The 26,938-nt window shown below is 49.3% G+C and overlaps 1 protein-coding gene across 6 annotated transcripts in view; it reads left to right on the top strand.

Annotated features, from left to right (window-relative positions):
- Positions 1-372: 372 nt before the first annotated feature.
- The window catches only part of ELF4 (E74 like ETS transcription factor 4), a 40,145-nt gene continuing 13,579 nt past the window's right edge, over positions 373-26,938 (top strand). For 2 of the 6 annotated variants that reach the window (XM_073360646.1, XM_073360641.1), the window contains exons 1-2: positions 373-476; positions 14,924-15,012. Coding sequence is in view for 1 of the 6 variants with exons in the window: in XM_073360645.1 (XP_073216746.1) it covers positions 459-476 (18 nt within the window). In the remaining 5 variants the exon portion in view is untranslated. Of the gene's footprint in view, positions 477-14,909; positions 15,013-22,011; positions 22,148-26,938 lie in introns of those variants that run through there. The other 4 variants (XM_073360645.1, XM_073360643.1, XM_073360642.1 and 1 more) reach the window with 3 other exon arrangements.

Below are 26,938 nucleotides of genomic sequence, written 5' to 3'. Positions count from 1 at the left end.
GCTGCTGTGTGCAGAGATTCTCTGTGGTGAAGGGGCCTGGTGCATTGTGCACATTCTGCCCTCTCACTCACTGTGCATGCTGAGTCCCCCACCCCTCTGTTTTGCACACTCAGTCCCCCTCACTCAGTTTGCAGCTTAAGGGCACTAGATCTTAGGCATGATGACAGCTGCAGCTGGGTGACTAGAGCTTCTTCCCCATCGCACTCTCCTTCCCTCACTGTGGATCACAGTCATCCGGCTCACCTGGTATTTGCATGTCTGCAGCGCTTGCCATTGGCGAGGGGAGCCGGAGGCGGGCCCCGGGGACACGCCCGGCTCGCTGACTCACTTGCACAAGCCCAAGTTGTACTTCTCCTTTTTGAATGTCACCACTTCCCCATCCTGCTCAAACAGGATTACTCAGGGAAGCCCTCGCTTCCTGCACAGCTTCTGGGGCTCCAGGGACCGTGCACGGGAGCATGGCCGCGCGCCCTCAGGTACATGGCTGGGAGACAGAGCTAGGGGGGGCGGGATTTGCTCTGCTGAGACCTTGCTGGTTGTGAAGCGTGCTTTGGGGGCAGGTGCTGAGGTGGGGATGGGTTGGGAGTATGGGTAGCCAGCAGGGCTTTCTTGGGGCATTTGGCCATGTATAGCAAAGGTGGCTGGGATCCTTTGCTCATGTGCCCTGCCTGGGGCAGAGCCTTCTATTAACCAGGAAGTGACACAACCCGCCCTGCAGCCTCTGGCACTCAGAACATTAGCATGTGGGTCCTCGCCCATCTCCAGCCCTGAGAAAATCCACCTCGGAGCAGGCCACCTCCCCCCAGGACAGCCACACACCTGGGTTCATTGTCCTAGTCTCACTCCCTACACCCAGGGGTATGGGCATGCTCGCTCCTCACCCCCCAGGCACCTGCCAGCCTTGCTCCCCCACCCCTACGCTCACCTGCACTCCCCACCACGCATGCTGCAGCCTCACTCACTGGCCTGTATGTTCACAGGGACACGCCTTGGCTGGAGCACCCAGCCTGCCCCTCCTGTGGGTTAATGTTTGATAATACGTTGAGTCAGTCACTGTAATCAGCACCCCAGATGGGAGGGCCGTTCACCTTGGACTTCGGGGTTGGGGAGTGCCTTCCCCGTGCAGTGAGCCATCTCTGGAGCGGGGCAGAGGATGAACGAGTCTGGCCTCAGCCTGCCTCAGCCTCTCCTTGTGCAGTTTTATGGGAGCCGAGTGCCGTGTTGCTGCCCCTCTGAGCTCAGGAGGGGCTGTGTGCACTCCGTTGTTTGGACCCAGCAGGGCTTGGGCTGGGGCTGCCTGGGCAGGGCCCTGCTGTTGCTGTCTAAGGGAGTGGCTTGTTTGCAGCTGTTCTTGGCATTGCTAGGGTCACTTGTTTGTTCAAGGGGTTGCTGAGCACCTTCCCAGCGAACAGGGTCAGAGCCTTCACTGACCAAGGCACAGCAGCCCAGCTCACTAGCAGCTGTTCCGGTCCAGGGCACTGGACGCAACTGATTTCAGAGCTGAGTCTGGGGCTGCACCAGGCCTAGCTTTGAGCCCAGCCTGGAGCTCGTGAGCAGCTGGGAGGGTAGAAGCCGTCACTCAAGGGCAGAGTGGCTGTGGCTCCCAAGCCTTCTTAGTCTGGACGGGAGTACCAACAGCAGTTCTGCTGCACACCAGCCTTTTCCTCCATCTGTTAGCAAGAGGGGCTCCCTGCAGCCAGCCCCTGGAAAGGCCTGGACATAACAAAGGCAGGTACCTCCTAGTAATGGCCTCCAGGCAGTATCAGCATCCTGTAGCCAGCCCCCTACAGCAGCTAGCATAGAGTGGTCAGTTTGGATGAGCTATTACCAGCAGGAGAGTGAGTTTGTGTGTGTGGTTTTTGGGAGGGGGGTGAGGGGGTGAGAGAACCTGGATTTGTGCAGGAAATGGCCCAACTTTATTATCATGCACATTGTGTAAAGAGTTGTCACTTTGGATGGGCTATCACCAGCAGGAGAGTGAATTTGTGTGGGGGGGGTGGAGGGTGAGAAAACCTGGATTTGTGCTGGAAATGGCCCACCTGATGATCACTTTAGATAAGCTATTACCAGCTGGACAGTGGGGTGGGAGGAGGTATTTTTTCATTTTCTCTGTGTATATATAAAGTCTGCTGCAGTTTCCACAGCATGCATCCGATGAAGTGAGCTGTAGCTCACGAAAGCTCATGCTCAAATAAATTGGTTAGTCTCTAAGGTGCCACAAGTACTCCTTTTCTTTTTGCGAATACAGACTAACACGGCTGTTACTCTGAAAAAAATCACACATTGCTGTGGTTTGAGCAGTAAGCTACCCACCACTCCCGCATCTCCCCAGCCCTCCCTGTTATTTCAGCAGCACTTCCCAGTGCTTGGTCCAGCCTCTCTCGTAGGCCTTGTTCTTCCAATCTCCTCCCTGCTCCCCTAGTGCTGACCTTCTGCTCGCCTGGACTGGGGCAGGGCAAGAGCCTTTGCTGCAGCTCCTGTCATGCAGAGCATCCTTCCTCCCCCTGCTGGCCTCACCCACTCTCTATCCCTGCCCGCAACTTTGTCAGCACAGCCTGCCTCCCTCCTTCCACCTCACAGCTTCATAGAATCATAGAATATCAGGGTTGGAAGGGACCCCAGAAGGTCATCTAGTCCAACCCCCTGCTCGAAGCAGGACCAATTCCCAGTTAAATCATCCCAGCCAGGGCTTTGTCAAGCCTGACCTTAAAAACCTCTAAGGAAGGAGATTCTACCACCTCCCTAGGTAACGCATTCCAGTGTTTCACCACCCTCTTAGTGAAAAAGTTTTTCCTAATATCCAATCTAAACCTCCCCCACTGCAACTTGAGACCATTACTCCTCGTTCTGTCATCTGCTACCATTGAGAACAGTCTAGAGCCATCCTCTTTGGAACCCCCTTTCAGGTAGTTGAAAGCAGCTATCAAATCCCCCCTCATTCTTTTCTTCTGCAGGCTAAACAATCCCAGCTCCCTCAGCCTCTCCTCATAACTCATGTGTTCCAGTCCCCTAATCATTTTTGTTGCCCTTCGCTGGACTCTCTCCAATTTATCCACATCCTTCTTGAAGTGTGGGGCCCAAAACTGGACACAGTACTCCAGATGAGGCCTCACCAATGTCGAATAGAGGGGGACGATCACGTCCCTCGATCTGCTCGCTATGCCCCTACTTATACATCCCAAAATGCCATTGGCCTTCTTGGCAACAAGGGCACACTGCTGACTCATATCCAGCTTCTCGTCCACTGTCACCCCTAGGTCCTTTTCCGCAGAACTGCTGCCTAGCCATTCGGTCCCTAGTCTGTAGCTGTGCATTGGGTTCTTCCATCCTAAGTGCAGGACCCTGCACTTATCCTTATTGAACCTCATCAGATTTCTTTTGGCCCAATCCTCCAATTTGTCTAGGTCCTTCTGTATCCTATCCCTGCCCTCCAGCGTATCTACCACTCCTCCCAGTTTAGTATCATCCGCAAATTTGCTGAGAGTGCAATCCACACCATCCTCCAGATCATTTATGAAGATATTGAACAAAACCGGCCCCAGGACCGACCCTTGGGGCACTCCACTTGATACCGGCTGCCAACTAGACATGGAGCCATTGATCACTACCCGTTGAGCCCGACAATCTAGCCAGCTTTCTACCCACCTTATAGTGCATTCATCCAGCCCATACTTCCTCCTGCTAGCTTTGGGCCTGAGGCTGTTTCTGTGGGACACTTCCCCCACTGGGGTGTTCCCAAAGGCCAGGGACTGCGGGCATGAAAGGCTGGCTGCACCAAGGGGTTCCTGACAGCAGCCTACTGCTGCCAGCACTGATAGCAGCCCTAGCATAGATGGCTCCCCTCCACCGCCGTTAACGCTGTGTCCTGTGCAGCCTCCCATCCCCCCACCACGATTAACACTCTGCCCCGTTCAGCTCCCCACTCCCATGGCATTATATAGTGGCATTATGGTATTTTCTGTCTTATTATCTATCTCTTTCCTAATGATTCCCAACATTCTGTTTGCTTTTTTGAGTGCCGCTGTACAGTGGGCGGATGTTTTCAGAGAACTACTCACAATGACTCCAGGATCTCTTTCTTGAGTGGTAACAGCTAATTGAGACCCCATCATTTTAGATGTATAGTTGGGATTGTGTTTTCCAATGGGCATTACTTTGCATTTATCAACATTGAATTTCACCTGCCATTTGGTTGCCCAGTCACCCGGCTCTGTGAGATCCTTTTGTAGCTCTTCACAGTCTGCTTTAGACTGAACTATCCCAGTGCTGTCCTGCTGGGGGCGGCTGATTCCCAGCACCTGCCTGTTGGGCTCATTTCTAAACAGGGCTGGCTGTTCCCCAGCCCGCTCCTTCACTCTCACTCTGTGACCCTCTCTCCAGGGGCAGGCGCTGTCTGTGCGGTCTCCACATTCCCCGCAGAGCACAATGGGAACACCCTCCCAGCCAGGCCCAGCATGCTCTTCACGCTCCTCATCCTTGGGCGCAGTCTCAGCCACCAATGTCTGCTAACACACAGCAAATGCATGAGGTATCCCCATCACAGTCGCAGGGTCACCACTATCATGCTTCCTCCACTCCCCTAACGCTGGCTGTGGAGGGCAGAACACAGGGCCAGTCCCTGCCCACTCCTCGCCATCCGTCCAGGAGCTGGGCTCCGAACTCCTGGCTCTAGGATGGAGACATCGGCTTGGCTCTGCTGTTTGGAATCACTCCTTTTCCTGGGTGGTTGAGTCCAGCCCATGTGAGGCGGTGCTGAATGCGTGATCAATTCCTCCTTCGTTAGCACTGTCTGTCTGACATCCCACAGCTGTGACATGAGGCTCAAAAGGTCCTGCAGCAGCAAATTCCCAGCTAAACACTGCTCCAAGCCCCGATGCAGCAGCTAAGGGGAGGAGTGGGAGGAGCCCTCGCTTGTTCTGCTCCGCAAAGTAGCTGAGTGCTCATTGCCCTGGGTCTCAGAGCAGCCCCTGAAGGTATAGCAGTATGTTGTGTCCACAGTACCATATCGAGTGCACAGCTACTCCAAATCCTCCGCCAAACGTAGCCACCAGCATCAGTGTCTTGGCTGAGCTTGCTCACTTTGCCTGCATGGGGCAGGGTCTTTCTCACAGCCCAGCTCCGCGGTTTGCTGTGGCCCTTGGCACAGACCACAATATGCCGTTGCTCCCCTCTGTGCACGGAGCTTTGCGGCTGGTATGGCCTAAGCTGTCCATGAGCCACCCACATCAGCTGCCAGTCTAGGCACTCAGCTCTTATGGCAGGGGCCCAGTTCCCAGGTTCACTCCAGCAGCACAAAGCAGCTGGAACACCTGCAGGTCCAGCCCACTCAGGACTTCTCCTGTGTTGTACATGAGGTGGCTGCACCTGTCCACACACACTCACCCACCATCACTATAACTTGGCCTCAAGAGGAGCCAGTCTCTGCTGTTAGGTTGGCCTGCAGCTCCCTGGAGATCTGAGAGTCTGTTACTCTGAGAGCATCTCCATTCTAGGCTGTCTCAGAAGCCACTCTGTTGTGGGAACACAGTATCCCTTAGAATGAGGCTCCCAGGCCTAGCAGCCTTTCCATGGAGAGGGGTCCCAGCTCCTAGCCATGCACCTCTGCCCAAACCCAGCCCTCCTTCCTAGGGGGTCAGAGGTTGTCTTGGGAACAAGCACCGCCCTTAACAATAGCACCACCCTTTTATCTAACCCAGGCCAAGCCAGGAGTAGAGCCAGGCCAGGATCTCTAGAAAGGTTACACAGACTCTCTCGCCCCCTAGCTAGACACACATGGACTCTCTGCCCCTCCCCGCACCAATGCAAACGCCTCCCGTCCTGGGTCAGTCCAAGCTGGGTGCTTCTGGGTGGGCTGAGCTCAGGATGGTGGATCGGTTACCTGCCCTCAGCTCCAGGATGAGAGTTTATGAAAGTCCCCATTTGCCAGCCACTCCCTCCCTGCCCTTGCTCAGGGCGCCAGCCTCTTTCCCTCCTGTTCCTGTGTCTCCTCTTTCAACCCTTCCCCATCCCGCCCAGTCTGCTCCTCAGCGCCACCCCCAACAGGTCAGAGTTAATTCTGCGGGGTTGACTGGCACTGCCCTCACTGCCAATCAGGTTTGTGCAAAGTAGCAGGGAGGGGGGAAAGAGGGAGGGCAAGGAGCTCCACACAGCGCTGATGTTAAATGCCACCAGGAGGCGCTCTCTCACTCAAATGCACTGGGCAGCTGGAGCAGTGACAGGTCAGAAGCAATGGAAGGCAATGCCTCCTGCACGTCCCTGAAGTGAGCTGGGAATCTCCATGTGCAGCCCCATAGCCAGTCCTTCTTCCAGCTCCTTGGCTGCCCAAGCCACCTTTGGGCTGTCTGTGTTCTTGGGCAGCCAGGGCTTGCTCAGCCTCCGAGCAGCTCTACTTTGTGCTCAGTCTGGCCTGCAGTCCCTGGGGGTAGAAGGGGGGCAGTGTGGAGACCAGCTGCCAGTCACACGCTCACTGAGGAATCCCTTATGCCTGGGCTCTCCTGAGTGGGAGGACGAGACCTGCTACCTTTAAGGCTCTGCTACCTGTTACGGTGCCAGAGCAGGCAGGAGCTTTAGAATAGCGGGATATCAGTCTCACTGAATAGTCTCTTGTGAAACCCACCCCTTGTAATTCTTCTGGAACCCTAACTGAAATTCTGTTAATCAGTGGTGTCTAGGCCCTCTGCCCCCTGGATGTTCTCTGGGGTGTGTAAGAGAGTCACAGAGCACATGCCCAGACTGCTTGCATGCAGTGCATTTACTAACACCTTGACATGCCCCTGCCCCATACAGCCATGCACCAGCCTTCAGACACTCTCACACCTGCCACCGCGGCAGCCGCATGTACCCCTCCATCTGTCTGCTGTGAAACTTGCTGCCTCTGGGGGTACAGCCAGGAAGGCGAAGCCCCCAAGGTGAAGCCTGAGAGCAATAGAAATAGCTGAGCTAATGGTTTTCAGCAACAGCAGTGCACACAGCTCTGTGTTTAAGGGGAAATGCCTCCCTCTGTGGGGCTCACAGCCCAGATGTCGCAGCATTGTGCTAGGCCAGAAAGTCCCAAGGCAGAAGAGCTCAGCACCCGTGGGCAGCCAAGCTGAGCTCTTGTGAAAGTCTGGCTCCAAGTGACCATAAAGAGAAATGAAACTGACCGTGCTCCTCTTCTGCCACAAAATGCAAACCCGAAACCAGCCCCATTGGCGGGGAAGAACATGTAGCTGCCTGCCCTTCTGTAAATAGCATAGCTAGAACTGTGCTTAGAGCAAGGTCCTTCTGACAGCACTCCCCTGTCCCTTAGAGCCGGTCCTCCTCTACCCTTATGCTGTCATTCACATCTGGGCTAAGATAACCACATTTTCCAGATCAAAAACAGGGACACTTTTGTGGCAACCTTAAGAATCCCCACAACCTTCACCTCAGCATCTTTCCTGCCAAAGGTGAGCTGCTCTGCAGGGCCCCGGCATTGGGTAATATAAACACATAGCATGGGCAGGAACATGCAATGGTTTTCTTAAAGTCCCAGCTCCTGGGTTCAGGTGAAACTAAGAATCTCAGCTTGCATTAGAAAGTCAGTTTCTAGTCCTGGTGGTTGCAGAGAAAAGCTGGAAACTGGGACCCAAGAGTAGCCTGAAGGCTCACATACCAGAAGGCAAAGAGAAATACCCAACATTTGTTATTTTAAAGACAGGTTCATGAGTTTTTGGGGCCTGATTCTTGATGTTTGATCACTTGGGATTGGCGACACAGCACAGAGTACACAGGATATATTAACCTCTACCCCCAACTTCTCCTTGAAGAGAACCACACATGGCAGATGCCAGTCATGGGATGCAATGCATTCTTGGCTGGTGCTCAGAGGTATGGAGTGTCTGTACTGAATAGAACAGAGCAGAGCCCCTCAGTTCCCAAGGTTTGTCTACGCTAGCCTTTTCTACCTCTGGTTAAGCAATTGCCAGTTAAGTTGAGGCAGGTAAAGACTAGTTAAAGTTGTTAAAGACTAGTGTGGGCACTCTGCTGATGTCTGTGTGTTTCCCCAGGGCTCAGTCCTGGGACTGGAGACTTGATTCTTCCTTCTGAAATCTAAGAAATCAAGTGCAAAGAATTGTGTTAAGGCAATATATATATATATATATATATATATATATATATATATATATATATATATATACTTGAAGCTTTAAAAAGAGCCAGTTTTCCATTGCTGGAAGCAAAATTGAGTGTGAGAGGAAAAACATTTTCTATTAACTTTTTTATTCAATTTTTTAAAAATATATTATATATAAAAACAAACATAAACTATACATAAACGTCTCATAATATATTAACCATTCACTAACTAACCTTAACTATATTTGAAACAGTTAATTATATCAATTATTTGTATTGCACACGCACAAAATTTGTTTATAAAAATCCAGCTAATAAAGAAAAATGATTACATTAAGATAAAAAATAGAAGCAACATTCAGAGGCGGGAGATAGAGCTGAGGAAGTGGGCAGGGAGAAAGGTGAAGCAGGAGGGGTGGCAAGCATTTAATAGGGTCATTCAGATACTTCCAGGAAAGCATCCCATGTCTCTGAGAAATTTTCTTGGATATTTCTCTGACGGTATATGATGATTTCCATGGTGGCCCAGTTTAGGCCTATGATCGAGTCCTCAAGTTGGTTGCTTTTTGGATTTATATTTTTGTTGTACAAGTCCTATAGCAATTTTTAGCCAGAGTTTTTCAGATTTATTCAGTTTCCCATTAACATCCATCAGATTTAAAATGACAAGTTTAGCTTATAAAGCAATTTTATTTGATAGGAAAAAATTAACTGCAATTAATTTCTGCCCAAAACATATGGATGCAGGCGCATTCCCAGAACATATGGGTTACGTTAGCACCTGCTGAACCAGTGCCAATATTTGGTGGCTCAGAGGCACCTGTTTTGAACAGTCAGAGATGGATGCAATGCAGCCTCCATATGATTTTCCGCTGGATTAATCTTAAACAGAGATCCAAGAAATAGGTCAGAGCATTGACTAAAATTTGTTTCCATTGATTAGGAAAGAACAATTGGCCTCGTTTCTCCTCCCATTTCTTTTTTAGGGAATCTGTGTTTAATTCAGTTTTGCTGGCCAAGTGTATACATAGTGTTACCATAGGACTTGGCAATATGGACAATATTTGGAGAAATGAAAGCAGTTCAGGTGACTTAGGGGTAGCTTAGGGATGGGGGCCAAACAAATGGGAGATTGCATGGATGTATTGCCATTCCATTTTAGTCTCTAGATTGAACTTTCCATTAATATTGTCGAAGGGAGGGAGGTATCATTTTCTATAAATTGGCTGATGGTCAAAATCCCTTTCCTAATCCAAATTGGCCGAATGATGGGGTTGCCTTTTAGACAGAGTTCTGAGTTACCTCCGATAGAGGCCTTGGTGTGTAGAAGGGGGTGATCTTTAACTTCAGCAGACATTGTACGCCAGGTGTTTCTGGCTGCTGTAATCTGGTTGGTATTAGTTGCTCTTTAGGGAATCGGTCATAATCCTAGTGCAGTGCACTGGAAAGGGGTTAAGGTGTGATCAATTCTACTTCCAGCTGAAGCCAGTCGGGGGCTCCGCAGCATGAGGGAATGAGGTGCTGCGCTGCTTGGATAAGAATTATTGCCTGACGGTGAAGTGTAACATTGGGAAATCTGAACCCACCTGTACTGACAGGGAGCTATAATCTGTGTAAGGAAATTCTGGGCTTGTTGCCAGCACCCACAAAGAAGGGCATGGACCTGGTGTTCATTTTGGTAAATTAAAAGGGAGGAATATGGCTAGGGAGGGAGGTCAGAATCTCAATGATCCTGAGCAGGTTCAGGATGTTGGTTTGTCCCCAAAGGGGGAGAGGCAGTGCCTGCCACCTGCTGAAATCATTTGCTAACTGCATGATTAATGGGGCTAGATTAACCTGGAGTATGTTTTTAATTTCCTTAGGGAACAGATGCCAAGCTGCTGTTGCCACCTAAATGTCCCTATAGGAGACCCATTTCCAACTAAATCCAATGAGATCTTCATTGTTTTCAATTTATCTCAAGTGATCTGGTAGCCAGAGAATTTGCCAAAGTTATCTATCGTTTTTAGGATATTTGGAATAGATTGATCCAGATGTCGTCTGCATATAGAAGGATTTTTGTCTCCTGAGACCCTGATTTGATCCCTTGGCATTCCCTAATTAGTACTGCAAGTGATTCTAATGCTAAATTGAAAAGGAGGGGAAGAGGGGGAATCCATATCTGGTTCCCTGAAACAGATCAAAGGGCAGGGGGTGCTATTTGTTTGGGTACAAGAGTTGGGTTTATCCAGGAAAATAAAGAATTTCCCCAACCCAAATTTATCCAGGGTAAGCAACAGGTATTGCCACTTCACCCTGTCAAAGGCTTTCTGTCCATGGAGTGAAATGATTGGGTGGGAATTTCTAGAATGCCAGTGGAAAGCCATTAGGGTGACCAGACAGCAAATGTGAAAAATCGGGAGAGGGGCTGGGGGGTATAGGAGCCTATATAAGAAAAAGACCCAAAAATCAGGACTGTCCCTATAAAATCAGGACATCTGGTCACCCTAAATGCCATACGTTAATCAATTGACGTTTGTTACCTAAACCAGGCCTTTTAAAAATAAACCCCACTTGATTGGGGTGAACCACATCATTCATTACTTGTTCAAGTCTCTTGGCCAATATTTGTGAAAGCATTTTTGTATGGATACTGATTAGAGAGATGGATCTGTAGCTATTACACTTTCCCACATCCTTACTCGGTTTAAGTAGTGCTAATTAGGGCTTCCCGCACAGAAGGCAGCACCATATCTTTCTTTTTAGGCATCTTTGTCCATATATAATAGCTTAGGAGCCAGCATTTCTTTGAGACTTTGATAGAATTCTGTCAGTAGGCCACAAGGGCTGAGGGTCTTGCTCAGACTCATTTCCTCCATGGCCTTAATTATTTCCTCTGATTGCAAGGGAGAGTCTAGTCTGGCCTACTCCTCTTCTGAGGTTTGTGGGAGAATAACAGTTTTAACACAAGTATTCAGTTCTTCTGGGTCAGGTGGTGAATCATTATAGTAAATGGTAGAATTTCAAAAACTGATCACTGAGCTTTTTTTGATTAGTCGTAATCTGCCCTGGTGCTGATTTTGAGTCATACTATTCATGATCTTTGACCTCTCACTTGTAATCTGTATGTGAGAAAGCTCCCTGCTCTCGCCCCGGACTCCCACTAGGTTTGTGTGTGTCTAACAAGAGCAAAATCAGCCCGAAGTCGACCAATTGCCTTGCTGCCGAAGCTGAATTGTTTAAGATTCCCTTGGGTGGGGCAGTTTGCACATTCTAAATCCAGAGCTTGATTTGTTTGGTTAGCCTGGCTAGCCCTCTTCCTATCAGCTGAGTAGGCAGTGGTCCTGCCCCTAATAAAAGCTGTTAGTGGGTGTGACAATCCAAGCTAACGAGTGGGTGTGTCACCCCTGCCCTCTAACCTGGAGTGCCATTTACCATGCCTTGCTGTTGCAACCTCCAGCCTGGACTCCTCACAAACAGTATCCAGCAGTAAGTCACTCCCAGCCATGTCTCTGTGTGTGCGGCAGCCAGACAGCCACACCTTGGCTCTTATCAGCCAGGGTTATGCTGCAGGGTGACTCCAACACATCCCCAGTCCCAGATCTTCTCCCCATAAATGTATGTCCTGTACTGCCCAGTCCTCTCCTGGACAGTACAAATATGATAAGTCCATTATTCCTTTAAGGGAATAATATGCACACAACTTGTTACCCAAATGGAGTTACCCAGACACTTCAGCTTGAACACACTGGATTAGACAAAACAGTAAAACAAATTTATTAACGACAAAGAGAGAGATTTCAAGTGAGTACAAGTGATGAGACGTAAAAGCCAGAAATAAATCTATGATATGCCTATAAATCCACAGTACGCCCACATCTTGACTACTGTGTACAGTTGTGATCACCCCATCTCATAAACGATATATTGGAATTGGAAAAGGTTCAGAAAAAGGCAACAAAAATTATTAGGGGTCTGGAACGGCTTCCTTATGAGGAGAGATTAATAAAACTGGGACTTTTCAGCTTGGAAAAGAGACGACTAAGCGGGGATATGATTGAGGTCTATAAAATCATGACTGGTCTGGAGAAAGTAAATAAGGTCTGGAGAAAGTAAATAAGGAAGTGTTATTTACTCCTTCTCATAACACAAGAACTAGGGGTCACCAAATGAAATTAATAGGCAGCAGGTTTAAAACAAATAAAAGGAAGTATTTCTTCACACAACGCACAGTCAACCTGTGGAACTCTTTGCCAGAGGATGTTGTGAAAGCCAAGACTATAACAGGGTTCAAAAAAGAACTAGATAAATTCATGGAGAATAGGTCCATCAACGGCTATTAGCCAGGATGGGCAGGGATGGTGGAGGGATAAGCTGGGAATGAGCAACAGGGGATGGATCACTTGATGATTACCTGTTCTGTTCATTGCCTCTCGGACACCTGGCATTGGCCACTGTCGGAAGACAGGATACTGGGCTAGATGGACCTTTGGTCTGACCCAGTATGGCTGTCTTATGTACTTAAATGGTTACAAGAAAAATAAAGATAAAACACTTACTGGTGCCTAACTTAACAAACTACATGAGATTCAAAGCAAAGGTTTCTCACCACTTGCTTTCAGCAGTCTTACTGACCAAACTCTGTAGGTCAGGACCCTTCCCCCAGAGTCCAACAGCTGCTTCCTCTGTCTCTTCAGGTGCAGTGAATGCAATAGGTGGGGAGAGAAAGAGGGGTGCCTTGGGGTGTTTGTCCCTCCTTTCTATAGTTTCAGTCCCCCTCTTGAAAAAACATTTCCAGATGAGATCCAGGAGACAAAGTATCTATGTGGAAGGATGTTCCCTGCTGTTTCTCCTTCACCTGTTTGAGCTGCCTTTGTCTTCCCTTCTTGCTCGATGACTCTGCTTACTGCATAAATACAAATTAAGGCAAGCACACCTTCCTTTCTTTAGGGCAGACCTGTTTACCAACTTGTGTTTGGGCAGGGCTGTGGGGTTTGGAACGTGTGTTAATAACATCATGCAGGGGAATCTTATAACTTCGCCCACAATGTTGCCATACACGTTTTACCACGACAATACATCCAGCAAATTATGAGTTTTCAAATGATACCTTATAAAGCATACTTTGTACTAAGATTATTACAGTAGTGTGGAGAATGTGAATACAGGGATGTGTTCCATCACACACAAATGTTTATCTTTCAAAAGAAAGGAGTTCAGTCTCCATCTTTTACAAGGCCAATTTGTCTTGGGAGGGGAAAAATTTAGTATCACTGGTGCATGATCAGAGATTGTGATAGACTTGATTTCATTATTAAGTACTGAGTCCACCAGATTCATAGAAATCAGGAAGAAATCTATTAATGAATATGTAGAATGTAGGAAGGAAAACCAGTAAAAGCCTTTGTTGCAGGGTTCAGCAATTGTTATACATTTTTAAACCCTAATTCTTGCATAATGTATCTTGTATTTTTCTACAATGGGATTGTGTATGCTAGAGTCGGCCTCACTTGTCTAAAAAATGGTCCAACATCTCATTAAAGCTCCTGCTGTGATGAGTGATTCTAGAGGGATATTAATTAATTTGGCAAAAACTTGTTTAAAAAAATTTGGATCCTCTTTATTGGGTCCTTCTATATTAATCAGAGTATACACAGAGTCAGAGATCTTAGCTCTCATCAGCAAAAATCTGCCGCCTTCTTCTTTATTTACATGTAGAATTTGTACAGTGAGTCTTTTGTGAAACAATATTGCCACACCTTTGGCTGCAGAGGAGAAACTGTTACACACTGCTACCCACATCCACCCACTCCTAAATTTCTCTGCCTCCAAGTCATTAAAGTGAGTTTCTTGGAGGATGATAATATCTGCTTTCAGTGTCTTTAGGTGGGTGATAATTCTTTTTCTTTTTATTAGGTGATTCACCCCTTAGTTGGTCCAGGAAACACAATTTATAATATTAGCCATAAGGAGTGTTTAGGCCAAATATTTCTTTCTCAGGTGCCTGAATTGTGTCCTTGCTTGGGCCATTGTTAGCTCCATGTCTAGGCATGGTGCATCTGGGTTCCCTCTCTCCATTCCAGGGACATGAGGGAGAGGGGGAAAGGGTGAGGTAGGGAAGACCAGGAAAGGTAAAAGATTAGGTATGATGTGGGAAACAGATAGGAAAAAAAAACAAAGTGGTCAAAACTGACCAAGGATCACTTTAAAATACATGATTCATATAAAAATGTAAATAGGACCTAAGTCCAAGAGGTTTACCAAGGTTGGCCTTGTCACTCAAATGTGAGGAAAAAAATTAGACAAAACAATGTGAATTATAATTAGGAATTGTATAAAACAATTTTTTAGATGCCCAAAAAATCACAATTCTGCAATCCATATAAAGCCTCTTCCATTCAAAAAAGTGAGAAGAAAATAAGAAAGAAAGTGAAAGCAACAATAACAAAATACAAATAAAATACAACAATTGTATTTTAATTTGGAAAAATGAGGACTCTGATAGCAATGAGTACAAATCAGTAGTTAGGAAATGCAGACAATTGACAAAGAAAGCCAAAGGAATCAGTGAAAAATCTACAACCAGTGGGTTGAAGGACAATAAGAAAGAATCCATCAGGAACAAAAGAATCCTAAGAAATGCTATAGAGCTGTTACTGGACAAGGCCATTACAATTGTCACTAATGGTGCAGAAAAGGCAGAAGAGTTCAATAAATAGTTCTGTCTATAGAAAGAAGCAAGATGATGTACACCTTACAGTGACAATGAAATACTTTCCATTCCAATTGCAACTAGGCAGGATGTTAAACAGCAATTACTGAACTTAAAACAGTTTTAAATCTGCAGGATCCAACTGACGCTCAAGAGTTTTAAAAGAATTGGCAAAGGAGCATCTGGGACATCGATAGTGATATTTAATAATTCTTGGAATATTGGTAAGTGCCAGTGGACTGGAAAAAAGTTAATGTCATGCCTGTATGTAAACAGGGTAAATGGGATGACCTGGGTAACTACAGATGAGTTAGCCTGACATTGATCCTGATCCATAAGTATCTAAATATGGAGGAGATCTCTAAGTGCAGAGGACTCTTTAATGTAGCAGACAAAGGCAGAATAAGATCCAGTGGCGGGAAACTGAAGGTAGTCAGATTCAGACTAGAATGGGGCATAGCAAATGTTTAACAATAAGGGTAATCAACCACTGGATGTGGTAGATCTTCCATCACTTGAAGTCTTGTCATCAAGCCTGAGTGTCTCTTTCTGAAAGCTCTGCTCTAGTTCAACCCAAAGTGAGGGGCTGGTTGCAGGAATCCCTGGGTGTACTTAGAATCATAGAAGGTTAGGGTTGGAAGGGACCTCAGGAGGTCATCTAGTCCAATCCCCGGCTTGAAGCAGGACCAATCCCCAATTTTTGCCCCAGATCCCTAAATGGCCCCCTCAAGGATTGAACTCACAACCCTGGGTTTAGCAGGCCAATGCTCAAACCACTGAACTATCCCTCCCCCCTACTACTTCTCTAGCCTGTGATAGACAAGTCCAACTAGATGATCGTAATGGGCCCTTCTGGCCTTAAAATCTCTAGGTGAATTCCTGACCTTTTGGAAGTCCATGGGGGGTTTCCATTGACTTCAATGAGGCCAGGATCTCACACTATGAGATTTAAGGCTGTACAACTGGGTGCTCAGAAATCAGGAAATAGCAAAGTTAAGGTTGAACACACAACCTTACTCTGTGTACGCAGTATAGTACAGTCTGTAATTACAGGGGCACAGATTATTTTAGATGCATGCTTTTCCATTGCCTTAGATGCACATCTCATTTGTCTCAGGTATGGACGGCAGCAAAGTTAATTTGGGACTGGGCAATGTATGATCTGAGATGGGAGGTTTATCCCGGGCTGGGGAGGGGCTTTGACCCCCCCCCCCCCAGGCTGGAAGAGCTGTCCCCAATGCAGGGAGGATTCTTGGGGTGAGAAGGTGCCCCATGCAGAGGTATCACTGCTGTGTTAGCAGCAGCAAACATCCAGGACTCAGTGGATGGAAGAGCCACGTTTCTATGAGAAACAGCCATGTGTTGCCCCCCCGCTGCCCGCCCATCTACCGCTGATAATCTGTAAAGTTACCACAGCCCTGTGCATGCTGCATGTTCTGGGAGTGAGATCTGCTGGGAGTTCTCCTAGCTGAGAGACAGTCTGGCCCCCCCAAATGGAGATTTCATGTGCACAGGCCCTCCTCTCCCACACAAGAAGTGGAGCTCGCATGGCGTATGCTGTGCAGGAGGAAAGGGCTGTGGCTGAGCTTCTTTCTGAGCCTCTTCCTGCCGGGTTTGCACAGCCCTGTCTGAAGGCTCCCTGACAGGAACACAGCGTAAGGAGTTTGCTGTCGCATTTGTGGTCAGCCGGGCAGACGTCCCGCAGCTGAGGCGTAGCTGAGTGCTGTGAGCTGGAGGCCTGGCACAGAATTTCACACATGGTCATGCCCTCCGCAGCCAGAAGCAATGGTTTGGCTTGGTGCCTGGATGCCTTGGGACTGCACTCAAACAGCTGCACAGCCCCTGGGACCCCCTCTGCAGCAGCGATGTAAAGTCCTGTCAGGCACTTTGCATCCTGCCCCCCAAGGACGAGTTCAGTCCCACGGGTGGTCAGGGCAAACCCCCAGAATCACAGAAATTAGAGCTGGAAAAGCCCTTGTCTAGGGAGACATCCAGCACATTCTCCAGTGGCCATGGCAGCATTGCTCTTCACGATACATTTTCTGGTATCTCTTGTGCTCTTTTAAACCCAGCCATGGAGCTTCCAGCCCTTCCCTCCATTAATGCATGTTCCTGACATGAGAAATGGGCTGAGGCACTGATCTTCTGCATATCACAATGGTACATGTGGGGTTGTCTTGAAGGAGCTGCAGAGGACAATAGTCAGAGCATAAGCTTCACAGGATGGGAGAATAGCCCCCTGCACCAGCCTAGGTCCCTGAAGCAGGCCCCTGAATGGCTTACCTCAAGGTGAAAGGCTCTTACCCCATCTCTGAGCTGCCCCTGAGCCAGACTGAATTGAACTGGCCCTGTGGAGGTGAAAGGCCCAGCCCTCATCTCTTGTAGCACCCACTCCGCACAAAATATGTTTTAAATGCTTGATCCTAAACAAATGCAACTTGTTACCATCCACCTGGGAGAAAAGTAACCCGAGACCCAGCTATTCAGCAGGGCAGAAAAGGGGGGAACAGGGGTGGCAGGAGAGATGGACACAAATCCATGGTGTGAGTGTGGGCACCCAGGTAGATCACTGTGGTTCTAGGCTGCATGCTGAACACAGAGACCGCCTACCGTGGAGCAGGGTGGCCAGAGTCCCAGCTGGGGTGTCACTGCTCCTCTCAGAACCAGAACCGATCCAGGCAAATTAGTGGGAGTGCAAGGGTGACAAACTCCTAGTTTCGCTGATCTGTGCAGAGAGACTAACCGAATTCAGCCTGGCTATCCAAAGGCATCAATGCGGAGAAGGAAGCAATACAAGGCAGTAGTGTTTCTAATGGACCCATCACTGCAGTAAGTAGGTGCCAGAGTTAGGAGCAAGGAGTTGAAATCAAGAAAATGAACATGCCGCTGAATCTCAGGAGAGGCTTCCTGCTTGGGAGAGTGGGATGGAGGCCACACTGTTTTGGCTTTTTAAAACTGGAAACTATTCAGAGAGAAATACTGTCAGTTAGGCAGGACAATCTATTTCCCTCAGAAAAAAATGCAACGCAACCCAAAGAGTCTATCTAGGAAACCATTAGCTTGTTGAAGTTAAAGTTCCTATATCAACCTTAACTCTGCCCCTCATCCCAACCATCAAAGAGCTAGGTATTCTGATGACATGATGCTCATTCACACAAAAGAATTGTCATTCCTGTGGTGTGGCTTAGCCACATCTTTGTTACAGCAGTGTCCCAAAGCAGTGCTCACTGAGAATTTTTTCAGTTTGATTCTCTGATGGAAAAGACTCTTTGGAACACTTTGGCTAAAGACATGGCGGGGAACAGCTGCAATTCCCTCTCCTGGTCTCACGCCACTGTTCTGCCACCAAGGCTAGATTCACAAAAGGATTTAGGGGCCTAATTGCTATGTTAGGTACCTAAGTCCAAAATTTAGATCCTCACAACCCCTTCTCAGCTGCTGATTTGCTCTAAAGGTGTGTAAATTCCCATGGCACCTACATTTCTGCTGGTGGCATGCACAAAGCTACCTAAATTCTGCTGCCACTGAGCTGCCCAGTGTCTAAGCCCTGGTGGGATCCTCAAACTAGAGGTTTCTCCGCCTAGTTTGCTTGCAAGGCCCCAGCCAGTAGCATGCATAGAGGCTTCCTTGGAGCACACCCACAGAATCAGCCCCTGCACCAAGCCCCTCTGGTGGCCATGTTGGGATGTGAGAGACCCACATTCAAATTCCCAGTCTGCCTGAGTCAGAGTGGGGACAGGAACTTAGGTCACCTATCTCCCAGGTGAGCCCCCTGCCAATGGGGCATTCGGGGGCAGGTCTCTCCCTGTTGAAGCTGTTCCATGGGGTATAGGACAGAGCAAGTGTCACTCCTGTGTTTCTAACCCCACCCATGAGCTCTGATTAGCACAGCTCCCAAGGAGTGGGTCATGCAGAACTGCTGCCCCCTACTGGCGGCTTTCTAAAGAACATCAGGAAATGGCACTGAGCGGGCTGAGGAATGGCCCTGCTCTAGAAATGAGCTGCAGCCAAGTGCTGCACATGGGTTACGTGAGGTTTGGAAGAGGTGACAGTTTTCACATGGATGGAACCAGTGTCTCCAGAAGTGCTGAGCGAGGCCCCTGCAGGTTCAGTGCAGTTTGTACCCAGCCATTCTGGGTACAGCTGTTCCCAGAAAGAGATGCTGCCATTTTTTAAGCTCTAGAACTCAAAACCCAGTGAATGGCTGCTTTCCCAAGGGACCCCAGTAGCTGCAGGCCCTGAAGGGCCCCAGGAGACCCGGCGAGAGCGGGCTTAGCATGGAAGTGTGGTAGAACCTGACCTGTGCAGTCCCTGCTCCCTGCTCTGGGCCCAGAGAGCTTTGACTTCTATTAAATGGAGCCAAATGCTAAGCTTGGGCCCTACCAGCACTGCTGAGGCCTGGCTGGCTGGCCCTGCCGCTGTCTCTTGAGTCTGCTTGTTGGGTGCCCTGGCAATTTGTGCTGCACGGGGCAGTGCCAGGTTGCCCTAAACACTCCTACAGGACAGACTTGGGGACTGCACTTACATTTCCAAAAGGAGAGGAGCCCTGCAATGCCAACTTCCACTGCACAGTGTCAGCTCTCCTCCCAGGCTCCTCTCAGCCATAGTGGTGGAGCTGTGGGGCACAGATCTCGCAAGGAAAAGTGAGCAGGAAAATCAGAAATTTATTAAAAATAGAGAAGAGTACCAATGGGCAGTGGCATGTGCAGGGGGCTCAGGGCGTGTGCAGGAGGCTCAAAGTGCATGCACTACGAGGGCTGAGCAGGGGGCTCGGGGCACATGCACCATGAGGGCTGAGCAGGGGGCTCGGGTCGCGTGCACCACGAGGGCTCTGCAAGGAGCAGTAGTGGTGTTTTTGTGTAATGCTGATGTATAATGTGCAACAGGTGTGTGTGCAAGAGACTCCTAAGAGAAGCATGCGGGCGCCATAGGGGGTGAGTGCTCCAGACAGCTGGGCCTGGGGCTCTTTAAGCTTTGTGACTTTCCCAAGGGGACAAAGCTCAGCATGTCACAGCTGAAGGCCTCTGGAAGGAGTATGCTGTGAGTGCTGGCTTACCTGCTTTCACAGGTGTGCTTGGTGTCATGTATCAGATGTTTCAGAGTAACAGCCGTGTTAGTCTGTATTCGCAAAAAGAAAAGGAGGACTTGTGGCACCTGAGAGACTAACCAATTTATTTGAGCATAAGCTTTCGTGAGCTACACTTCCAATGAAGTGAGCTGTAGCTCACGAAAGCTTATGCTCAAATAAATTGGTTAGTCTCTCAGGTGCCACAAGTCCTCCTTTTCTTTTTGTATCAGATGTTGACTGATTACAGACATTCCACCCCAGAGAGAGAAATAAAGACGTGTTCTCTTTAAGAAACTTGAATGGACTGTTTACTCTGGCTGTTCTCTGCTCAGATAACGTGTATGACAGACAGCACCACAATTAAGCATTCCATTCCATCTCTCCCTTTAAGTTCTACATCCCCACCAAAATTTACACTCTCTCGCTGGCTTTGAAGTTCAGGAGGTATCAGTCTAAGTGTCTCTGAATTGTACGGGTTTTCTAATGACAAGACCTGAACGAATAACAACTTGGTCCCTTGTCTGTCCATTAGTTGTAATGACTGGCTCTGGTCGATTTGGAATCTTTGAGTCTTCTTTTTCTTGTTCTGTACCCGCCATCGGTAGCTTTCGCTCTGTTGATGGTTCTTTCTGAGGAACAAACTGTAGATGTCAATGGTTTCTGTTGAACTCTTCGCTGTTGGTCTCAATCACACATAATTTGAGTGATTAGTTTTCTTTATAACAGCTGTACTTGTCCATCCTTTTTCTCCTTCTAGTTTGACATGAACATGGTCACCAGGTTCTAGACTTGGCAGGTCTCTGAGTGACGTGTTGTAAAAGTGTTCAGAAACTCTTGTGCCCTTTTAGCTGATGTGGCTACTCTCTTCATGTCTGGGCACTTTGCAGATAGGTCTTTTTCCGAAGTCAGAGCAGTAGTTCTGAGTTGTCTCCTCATTAGGAGTTGTGCTGGACTATATCCAGTAGCTGGTATCAGAAGAGCAAGGAATGGATCATCCTGCAGTAGGATTTTCTTGGCTGTCTGTACAGCTCTCTCAGCCTCTCCATTCACTTGTGGGTAATGTGGGCTGCTAGTAATACAATCAAAATGACATTTCATTTGGAATGACAAATTCTGCTGCAGTGAATTGTACTCCACTGACTGTCACTAGTTGTTCTGGAATACTGAAGTGAGTAAAAGTGCACTTCAGTTTTTTGATACCATTGCAACATGTTTTGTATTTCATGTACATTATTTCTATCTGGAAAAATAGTCACTCTATTGTTCAGGATTGTCTCCTAAAGTTATTTGTACTGGATCTAATTTCAATATCATCTACTATTGAAGCACTCCGTTGAGTTCTTCATCCTGGTTGTCATGCTGTGGCTGAGAAGGTTGCTGGTCTTTGATCCTTTGATCACATGCACTCTGAATATAAAGCTTTTATCTTGTAAGTTGTTTCTGTGGTGAACTGGCCTGTGCAGTTCAGAATATCTCCAGGGCTAGTCAGAGCTGTGTCAGGTGACTTCAGCTTTGGGAGGGGTTGAAGGTGATTGGAAGTCCCTTCTGAGATGACTGTGACGTGCACTCCTGAGTCAATTTTAAAGTCAATAGTCTTGCCATGAATATTTAGTTTCACTCTCCAGGTAGACTGTGTGTCATCACACATGATAGAGCCCAGGAACAATATCTCCTTGATTGGCTGTAATATGAATCAACTCCCTGACTGCCTTAGTATGGGGAACACTGCAAAATGTCCATATTTTATGCATTTATGACATTTTGCACCTTTGGCTGGACATACATCTCTTGGGCTATGAATTTTCCCACACTTTGTATATTTAGTCTGAAAGGCTTTGTAGTTAGCCTGGAATTTCTCTCTCCTTGCCTCAGGGCTTTTATGATGATGACTTCTAGCACTCATGCTGCTCGTGTTTGCTGCTTCTAAGCTAGTTTCTAGTTTGTCTAGTTTGTTAAGTTTGTTTTGCTGCCACAATTTCATAGTTTGCTTTGCTATTTGAATAGCTGTGTGTAGGGTTATGTCTGGTTTTCATTATAGCTGCTGTGACCGACTATAATCTGTAAGGCCAATAACCAATCTATCTTTAATATTTTCATATTTTACAGGCCCCAAATAAGTTTTCAGCCAATGCATGTGAAGCTCTGATAAAAGATTCAACAGATTCCCCAGTTGTGGAATTCTGTGGTGAAAACGTGCCCTTTTATAACCCACATTTCTCTGAGGTGCAAGGTGTGCATCAAACATAGCCAGAACACTTTCCCAGTCATCTTTGTGACTGTCTTCGGTAAAGGTAAATGCTCTGCCATCTCTCCCATAACATACATTGCAGAAAAAAGGAGTACTTGTGGCACCTTAGAGACTAACAAAGTATACCTGGATGTCTCCAGTGTTCTTGTGGAGTTTGGTTGCAATGTGAAATCTTGCAAAATGCTGCTTCCAGTCTGTCCACTGTGAAGGTCTGTCAAAGGTGAAGTTCCCTGAAGTTGAAGTTCTCTGGCATGTTGGTGAGAGCGACCCTGCAACCTTTCTTGCTGCTTTTCTTCTGTTTCTGTTCTCTGGCACTGGCTAGACTGCCTTTACCTTTGTTGCATGTCATGTATCAGATAGTGACTGGTTACAGAGTTTCCACCCCAGAGGGATACTTGAAGATGTACCCTCTTTAAGAAACTTTAATGCACTGCCAGCTAGGGCGGTTCTGTGCTCAGATAAGGTATACGATACACTCTCAGGTGTCCAAGTAGTCTGGGGGACACTGATTTTATTTGGCTAATCAGGACTTCTGCTAATCAAGAGAGCAGGAGCCACGCAGCCATAGGGTGGCCTTTCCTGCAGTCCTGGCTAGGAGTCTCTGCTCTACCCTGCTCATTCACTCCTGTGACAGCAGGACTGCAGAGGACTCCCTCCGTGCAGGGCCAGTGGCACCCGATCCCTGCCAGTACAAGGTGAAAGGGGGAGGTTGTGCTTCTGGTGGGGCAGAGGAAAGACCCCCGGCCAGGACTCTGCTCTGCCCACCAGAACTGCAGCCTTCCCTGCACCTTGTGCTTGCAGTGATCGGGTGTCACCCATCCTGCAGCAGCTCAGGAAATCCCTTCAGCTCTGCTGTCACACAGCTGTGCTCACTCACTCCCATAACAGTGGGGCTGCAGAGGGCTCCTTGTGTTGCTGGAGGAGCCATTCAGCAGCAGGGTGGCCTCCCCCCGGCTGGGGGCTTGTCTTTCTCCTCCTCCTTGCAGTCCTGACTGGGGTCTCTGCTCTGTTACCTGAACCTCTGCATTAGCCAAATCCCTTCCTTGCTCCCTCCCACTCCCCATGAAATGCATGCTGCAGAGGGCATGTATAGTGTGTCTCCCTTCCTTGCCCCCCCATGAGATCCACACTTCAGATAGGGTTGCCAACTTTCTAATTGCACAAAACTGAACACCCTTGCCCTGTCCCCTGCCCTGCCCCTTCCCCAAGGCCCTGCCCCTTCTGAGGCCCTGCCACCACTAAACTCCAGCCCCCCTCCCTTCATCGCTCACTCTCTCCCACCCTTACTCACTTTCACTGGGCTGGGGCAGGGGATTGGAGTGCAGGAGGGGGTGAGGGCTCCAGCTGGGGCTGCGGGCTCTGGGGTGGGGCCAGAAATGAGGGGTTCAGGGTGCAGGAGCGGGTGAGGGCTCTGGGCTGGGGCTGGGTATGAAGGGTTGGGGGTGCAGGAGTGGGCTCTGGGCTGGGACAGGGGGTTGGAGTGCAGGAGGGGGTGTGGGGTGCAGGGTCCAGGAGGGACTTTGGGTGGAGGAGGGGGCTCAAGGATGGGGTAGGGGGTTGGGCTGCAGGGAGCGGTGCAGGGTGTGGGCTCTGGAAGGGAGTTAGGGTGTGGGAGGGGGTTCTGACCTGGGGCAGGGGGTTGGGGTGCGGACGGCGCTTACCTCAGGCAGCTCCCAGTTGGTGGTGCAGTGGGGCTAAGGCAGGATCCCTGCCTGCCCTGGCTCCGCACTGCTCCCAGAAGTGGCCAGCATGTCTTGCCCCTAAGTGGAGGAGCGGCTTCCCATTGGTGTGGGGCAGCACGTAGAGCTTCCCTATTTGCCCCTGCGCCTAGGGGCTGGACATGACAGCCATTTCTGGGAGCCGCACAGAGCCAGGGCATGCAGGGTGCCTGCTTCAGCCCCACTGCACCGTCAACCAGACTTTTAGCAGCTTGGTCAGCAGTGTTGACCGGAGCCGCTAGGGTCTCTTTTCGACCGGGCGTTCCAATTGAAAACCAGACACCTGGCAACCTTAGCTGCAGAGGGTACGCTTTGCATGTCTCCCTTCCTTGCACCTCCCCCTAGAGTTGCCAACTTTCTAATCACACAAAACCAAACACTCCTGCCCCGCCCCTGCCCCAAGGCCCTGACCTTGACCCGCCCCTTCTCTGAGTCCCTGCGCCCTATCACTCCATCCCCCTCCCTCCATCACTCACTCTCCCCCACCCTCGCTCACTTTCACCAGGCTGGGGCAGGGGGTTGGGGTGCGGGAGGGGGGTGAGGGCTCTGGCTAGGGGTGAAGGCTCTGAGGTGGGGCTGGGGATGAGGGAATTGGTGTGCAGGAGGGGGCTGGAGCAGGGGTTGGGGTGCGGGAGAGGATTCGGTGTGTGGGGTCCAAGTGGCACTTACTGCGTCTCCCGTGAAGCAGTCACCAGGTCCCTGCAGCCCCTAGAAGCATGGGTGGCCAGGGAGCCTCCATGCACTGCCCCTGCCCCAAGGCCTGAGTCCACAGCTCCCATTGGCTGGGAACCGGGACCAATGGGAGCTGCGACAGTGGTCAAGGAGGCTCCGTGCGCTGCCCTCGCACCTGCAGGCGCCGCCCCTGCAGCTCCCATTGGCCGACCATGTGTCTAGGGGCTACAGGGAACTAACTGGCAGCCGCCTCCGGGAGCCACGTGGAGCTAGGGCAGGCTTAGCCCCGGCCCCCTGCTGTGCTGCCAACTGGACTTTTAATGACCCAGTCAGCGGTGCCCACTAGAGCCACCAGGGTCCCTTTTTGACCGGGCATTCCAGTTGAAAACCGGACACCTGGCAACCCTCCCCTCGCCATGCTGCAAAGGGTGCGTATCGCTGTCTCGCATGTTGCCGGACAGAAGGGATTCCAGATAATGCAAAGGTCCTAATAAGAGGGGTTCAGATACACGGCACTGTACCATATCATGCACGGCGCTACCTAGTGGCTAACCATTCTAACAGTTCAACTTTCCATTCCACGCGAAGCTCAGTGCCCGGCCCTCAGATGCAGTGGCTGCTTTGTAGCTGGCATGGTTGTGCTGATGTGTGAAGCCTCAGCACTTGGCAGAGTTGCACAAAACTGCTTTTTTCTTCTCTATGGAGTCTGGACGTGTTTTGCCATTTGTCCTGCTGTGTTGCGTTTGTCAGGGATTCGTCCCAGAGCTGCAGCAGGGGGTAGGGTCTGCCCCCAGTCGCCTCCCTTTGCATGAGATGGTTGCTAGATCAGCTGTCCCCTCCAGCTTTGAGCTGTCTCGGCAGGAGGCTGCAGGGTGACATGTTTGCTGGATTTTGGTTTCAGTTTCCTATTGAATCTATTTTGAGGCTGACGTTTCTATTTGTGCCTGGGAGCAGAGAGTGCAAACATGCAAATGCAGAACACAAAGCACTGTGCTCAGCCACTGCAGTCTGGGCAGCCTTTCCTAGCACGACCCCCACTTGCTCACTGCAGGCCTGCCGGCAATGCAACAGCACACAACCTCAACTGCATGGAACTAGGGTGACCAGACAGCAAGTGTGAAAAATTGGGACGGGGGTGGAGGGCAATAGGAACTTATATAAGAAAAAGACCCAAAAATCGTACTGTCCCTATAAAATCAGGACATCTGGTCACCCTACATGGAACAGACATGGGAATAGCTGCACTTAGGAACAAGGCTCCCTGCTCTCATTGCCAAGAGATACTAATACCTTGCTCTGACAGCCCTTTTCAACTGCAGATCTCAAAACGATTTAGAAAGCAGGTCAGCATCCTTATCCCCATTTTACAGATGGGGAAACTGAGGCACAGAGGGGTGCAGGAACATGCCCAAGATCACCTAGCAGGCCAGTGGTAGAGCTGGGACTAGAACTCAGCTGTCCCGTGTACTCGTTCAGTGCCCTATCCACTAGGCCACACTGCCTCCCTTGTGTTATAGCATGGCACCAGCTGGGCTGTTACTAAGGCTGAGCATGGCTTCCTGTTTAAAGGTGGGCTCTACGTGCTCTAAAATCCACATGCTGATTTGGATTGGCTTGAAATTTGTTATGCCTCATGGTGGGGGCAGATTAAGATCCACCTTTGGGTTTATTTGAACAAGAGGTTCCTGTGTTATATTCCCCCCCAAAACCAGCATTTTACAAAATCATCTTGTTCTTCTACCATTTTTTGCGCACCCCCGGGGCTCAAAAAAGGGCTTGGCTCTTCCCCAAATTGAGCTCGGTCACAAGGATTTCTCTCTGCTTGGACATGACACCCACTGCCCGCTTGGGGAAGTGATAGAGAAAGGCAGTCAGTGTAAAGTTTGTACCCTGCATTGCCGAACTACTGCACCTACAAGTGAAAAGCACTTGTGCAGTGAGACGGGCTCTGCTGGAACCAGAACATTGGCAGGTGGTGTGTTGCCACAGTACTGGGTACCTCATGGCGACATGCTGTGGGCATTGAACTGAGCCCTGGCCTTGGCAGCTCTCAGGGAACGTGTGTGGGGCACCTTGCTCTATGCCTACACTCTGCAGGGAGCCTGTGGGGAGCCTGGCCCCGAGATGAAAATGTCTGGTTTAAGAATGCAGAATGCACTGCAATTCCTCTGCTGACTCTGCTTTAACTTCAGCAGAGTGACAAGGAAATTAGCATTGATTAATAGAGGGAAGACGAACGACTCTAGTAAGCAGTTAGGGTAAAGAAATCATGTTTCCTGAATATTGGGATTGGTTTGTGATGCACTGCCCCCTGCATGAGCTGCTCAGAACACGTTCCAATTCTTATCACCCTGTTTGGTGCAGAGCTGGGGAATATCGGGGGTCAGAGCAGTGAGGAGAATGTGGGAGGTTGGGAAAGAGGCCTGGAGACTGCGGGGAGGGGG

This window comes from Lepidochelys kempii, chromosome 9, assembly GCF_965140265.1.
Source record: "Lepidochelys kempii isolate rLepKem1 chromosome 9, rLepKem1.hap2, whole genome shotgun sequence".
Classification (NCBI taxonomy): Eukaryota; Metazoa; Chordata; order Testudines; family Cheloniidae; genus Lepidochelys; species Lepidochelys kempii.
Note: the sequence above shows the minus strand (reverse complement) of the source record. Positions and strands in the feature narration are given on the sequence as shown.